Here is a 5,000-nt window from a genome sequence, read left to right on the forward strand (position 1 = left end):
ATGACGATCGGCCTCTCAGCTGTTTTCGCCGGGAGTGAGAGAGAGGGAGTGGAGAGGGAGGCCGAATCGTCCAATTTTTCTCTATATTTTTTCCATTTCTTCACCATGAGCAAAGTACTTAAGGCAGCATGGTTAGTATGAGGCTGTTGGTGATGAGAGCGTGAGTGACATGAGTATGGTATTGCCGTCATAAGATTTAGAGTAGAGTAAATTTTAGTGTTTTCTTTACCGTATTGTGAACTATCGTCTTTGGAAGTTTTGGTACAGAGGTGTTAAAAGGCAAAATCGAAGGGAAGGGAGATAGCTGGGTAATTAACAAGACAACAGTATTTATTTGTCTCAGTCATCATCATCATTATCTTCATTGTCATCTCCATCGTCATCTTCATCGTCGTCATCTTCATCATCATCATTGTCATCTCCTTCTCCATCATCTCCATCTCCATCAGCATCAACATCATCATCATCATCATCATCATCATCATCATCATCATCATCATCATCATCATCATCATCATCAACATCATCATCATCATCATCATCATCATCATCATCATCATCATCATCATCAACATCAACATCAACATCAACATCAACATCAACATCAACATCAACATCAACATCAACATCAACATCAACATCAACATCAACATCAACATCAACATCAACATCAACATCAACATCAACATCAACATCAACATCAACAACATCAACATCAACATCAACATCAACATCATTATTAATCATATTGCAATTTTATAACTATTCAGAATACCTTTGCATGGCTGAGCATGGCGACAGTGGGATCAACAGTGGGTTCCCTCACACTTTTTACTACCTGCATATATATATATATATATATATATATATATATATATATATATATATATATATATATATATATAAAAGTAGGTAAATTTGGAAAAAGATGTTACCAACGTTTTTCGGGACGAAATTAGATTTGTTCGATTTCTATTGTTTTGGTTCGGTTGATGGTGTTCTTTTCCATCAGAAATGACTAGATTGTCTTTTCCATACCAGAGTTGCGCCACTCTTGATATCATGCATGTGCACTGTGGGAATCTCATTCTCTGCTGTAATCACGGTACTGATTAAGTCACTATGGTTTGATACGACATCCTAGAGACACGGAAGTCATGGTGAGACTTATTTGAAAATTGAATTTCATAGCTTCTATTTTTGCTAATGTTCATTCATTGGCTGTTTCCCTCATGAATTCTTTCCCCATTGGCTATTAAATCAACCAGCAAACAATTGACCAATGAAATTGTGACGCTGGCTGTGATGTCACAGGCGAGATAACAGGAACAGTACGGATACGAGAGACCATGCGCAGGCGCAGTAGAGAATTTGGTCAGTATTCTCTCAGCTCGTGTGTGAATCTCACCTCGTTTTATTATTATTTTATTTATTTTGATAATTAAATAACTTTGTTATTATTAATATGCGAAACAAGTTTATTTAATGAAAAGTGATTAATAATTAAATATCTTCAAGGCTATAAGGTTAGTTTTGGTTGATTCAGTGGTGACGCTTTTTTCCAATAATACCTAAAAGTATATAACTTTAAATGTACATGGACATTTCTTATTTTGGGAGTTTTGGAAGTTCTGATACAGAGGTATTAAGAATCAAATTGAAGGTAGAGAAAGATGTATGATTAGCAAGACAACAATATCTATTTTATATGATCATAATCACCATAATCATAATCATAATCATCTTCATAATCATCATCATAATCATCATCCTCATCTTCATCTTCATCTTCATCATCAACATCATTACAATTCGCATTGGTATTTTATAACTATTCAGAATACCTTTGCATGGCTGAGCATGATGACAGTGGTATCAATGGTTCCCTCACACTTTTTACTACTTACATATATATATAAGTTGGTAATTTTTTATGTATTTAGACATTTCTTATTTTGGGGGTGGTGATCACAGCTGTTGAGATGATGTCATATATCTTCTGCCAATCCCACTGCCATTGTATAAAAACAAGGTTTTGCGGAAGCTAGCTTGGCACAAATTTCGCAGGAGCTGCTGTCATTTTAAATTTGGGAATATCCTGAATCACCACATTTTTGTCCCCTCAATTTTTGTTCATTCTGCACGGATTGGATGAATTTGAATTAGAAGTTTGATTTACTCTGCGAAATACGCCCCTAGATATTGAGGTACACCAGGAAATTGTTTATGCACATGTAGTTTAGGGTCTCAATTTCTACAAAGTTTCCTGGTGCTCAATCTTTCCGCACTTTGCCTATAGGGGCCACCATGCTGAAAAACCTGTCTGCTATGGCTGCCATTTTTCTGGTTTGACCATGAAGATCGTGGTTAAGGGCATATTGGAATGCATTATGGTATGATTTCCAAACTGAAATACTCGAGGATAACTATGCAAAATTTCAAACAAAAAAGTTGTAGGAGAAAACATTTAATGTATAATTGTACTTCCATTAAACAAAAGACTTGATCATTGAAATTTTAAATTTTGATTACTCTGCAACCTCTGATCTGATTTTGATAAATGAGGTATAATTATTTTGCAATTCAAGAGTTCAATGCATTAACCCTTTTGCGGGCAAGTGACCATATATGATCACTTAAATACATATATACATATGAGGTATTTAAAATGTGTGCCTGGTAAAGAGTTAAAATTAAATTGAGGTGATCTAGAATGATTGAAAAATATGTCCAAGTGCCTAAATTTCTCACAGTACCTTCTCAGAACACTTTTGGTTTCGATGGATTCCTCTCACCCTCTAGTACACATGTATGTAGGAATTATGCCCCAGAACCTTCCACCCCCCCAACCCTCACATTCTTGGCCCTGATAGCAGGGGAGGGCATCATGGTACCAGGAAAATCGTGGGGTAAAATATAATGATATACACAGAATTAGTCACTACAGCTGTGCCCCCTTAGATCCCCAACCCCTGCCCAGGAAAACAAAGAATTTTCCACATACAGCTCGACACAATATCAGAAATATTCGGTATTAGGCACTTGCTTGGTGGTAATATGTTCTACCCTGCAGTGAATACATAGAGTATTGTCTTCCATTGCCACCCCCCTGAGGAGGGGGATCTCTGGGAGCAAAGCCCCTGCATTAGACAATATAGTGACTGATTCTTTGTATATTATTCATATTTTTTATATATTTACGCCACAGTTTCCGTGGTATGTTTCATACTCTCCCCTGATATTGGGGGCAAGAATGTGTGGGTATGGGAGATTCCATGGCATAATTCTTACATATATGTATATTTATGGGTGAGAGGAATCCATCGATACTAAAATTGTCGCAATTGGTTATGCAAAAGTATTGTGTGAAATTACCAAAATTTTACCGTAGAAACCCGCTACCCTCAAACTTGACTCAGATAGCAGGGGAAGGTACCTGGGAAAAAGAAAGTTGAATATAAAGAATAAATTGAATAGGTCAGTTTTCATTGTCAAATGCAGGGGACTGTGTAGTTGTCCTCCAACCCCGGTACTGGATGACAAAGAATCCACCACTTCTGTACAGAAGGAAAGAGCATAGGGCAGACTCTGCATTGTGGGTTCCCAAGCACCATGATTCTGCTATGACTGTAAATCACATATTGATATATTTAATGTATGGGGGCTACACTCCCTGTGACCCATTAAGGGGGTATCCAACCCAAACTCCAACTGGAGACTACACTTAATACCCCATATATGTATGGCAGGATTGAGCAATAGCAAATCACATGGATATAGGAATGTACCCAGATTGTCATATGGTCTATCCTGCAGTGAATATATGGAGGATTCTTGTCTTACAGGTGTTGTTTAGTTTAATGGACACAGCTTCTGGAAATAGACAATATAGTAGGTTATTTTGTGAATGTTATTATTATTGGGACTTATTTGGTGTATTATTATTTATAATTTAACTTGCAATTTCCTTGGTACTTTTCATACCCGTCCATGGTATCGGGGCCAAAAATGTGGGGGATTGGGGTGTTTTTCTGGTAAATGCCCTTCACATACCATTAGTAGAAGATGAGATAAATCCATTGATACCAGTATTCTCATAATCGGTTGTGTGAAAGTGTTCTGAATACCTACCTGTTATTCATCTTCATCATGATCATCAAAGGGGCTGACGCTGACGGGGGCGCATAGCCGCATCCACCCTTCGCATCCACCTACGAGGATCCCTGATGGCTAGGCGCCAGGCAGGGACTCGGCCCATCTCTAGTTCTTTACGGCAGGTTTGGTCGATCTGCTCAAGGCACGACTTCCTCGGTCGTCCCACAGGCCTCCTCCACCCAGGGTTGTCTCGAACAGAGACGACCTGATGGGCAGGGTCATCCTGAGGAAAGCGAGCCAGGTGGCCGTATAGCCTGAGTTGGCGATCACAGATTGTGCAGATAACAGGTCCTGTGCCAGTCTCACGGTGCAACCGTTGGTTGGACACATGGTCCTGCCAACAGTACCCCATGATCTGGCGCAAGGACCTATTACAAAAGGCTTCAAGACGAGCCTCCAAGGCACAGGACAATGTCCAGGTTTCGCTACCGTATAGCAAAACTGGTATTATCAGGGCCTTGAAAACCCGTAGCTTGGTCCTTCTGCACAGGTACCGACATCTCCAAATACTCTTGTTGAGAGAGTTCATGACCCCTGCTGCCAGGCCAATCCGTCTGCTGACTTCATGGTCTGACAGCTCAGAGTTATGAACTACACTACCAAGGTATGTAAAGCTCTCTGTGACTTCAATGTCCTCGCCGCAAGCACGTACCGACTGAACAGGTTCTCCTAACAAGTCCCCAAATTCCTGGACCTTGGTCTTGGTCCAGGAGACCTCTAGACCCAAGGGCTTTGCTTCATTGCTAAATGCATTGAGAGCCGCCACTAGGGTTTCCAAAGACTCAGATAGAATGGCAACATCATCAGCAAAGTCAAGGTCTGTAACCTTGATATTGCCCAGTGTT

General features: G+C 39.6%; 1 protein-coding gene across 1 annotated transcript in view; it reads left to right on the plus strand.

The window, feature by feature from the left end:
- The first annotated feature begins 7 nt into the window (after window positions 1-7).
- Window positions 8-5,000, plus strand: part of QIL1 (MICOS complex subunit MIC13 homolog QIL1) — a 20,773-nt gene continuing 15,780 nt past the window's right edge. Inside the window, exon 1 of the mRNA XM_027380109.2 lies at window positions 8-131. Within this exon, the coding sequence (XP_027235910.1) occupies window positions 106-131 (26 nt within the window). The 5' untranslated portion in view covers window positions 8-105. The remainder of the gene's footprint in view (window positions 132-5,000) is intronic.

The sequence above is a fragment of the Penaeus vannamei genome, chromosome 42 (assembly GCF_042767895.1).
Source record: "Penaeus vannamei isolate JL-2024 chromosome 42, ASM4276789v1, whole genome shotgun sequence".
Lineage (NCBI taxonomy): Eukaryota > Metazoa > Arthropoda > Malacostraca > Decapoda > Penaeidae > Penaeus > Penaeus vannamei.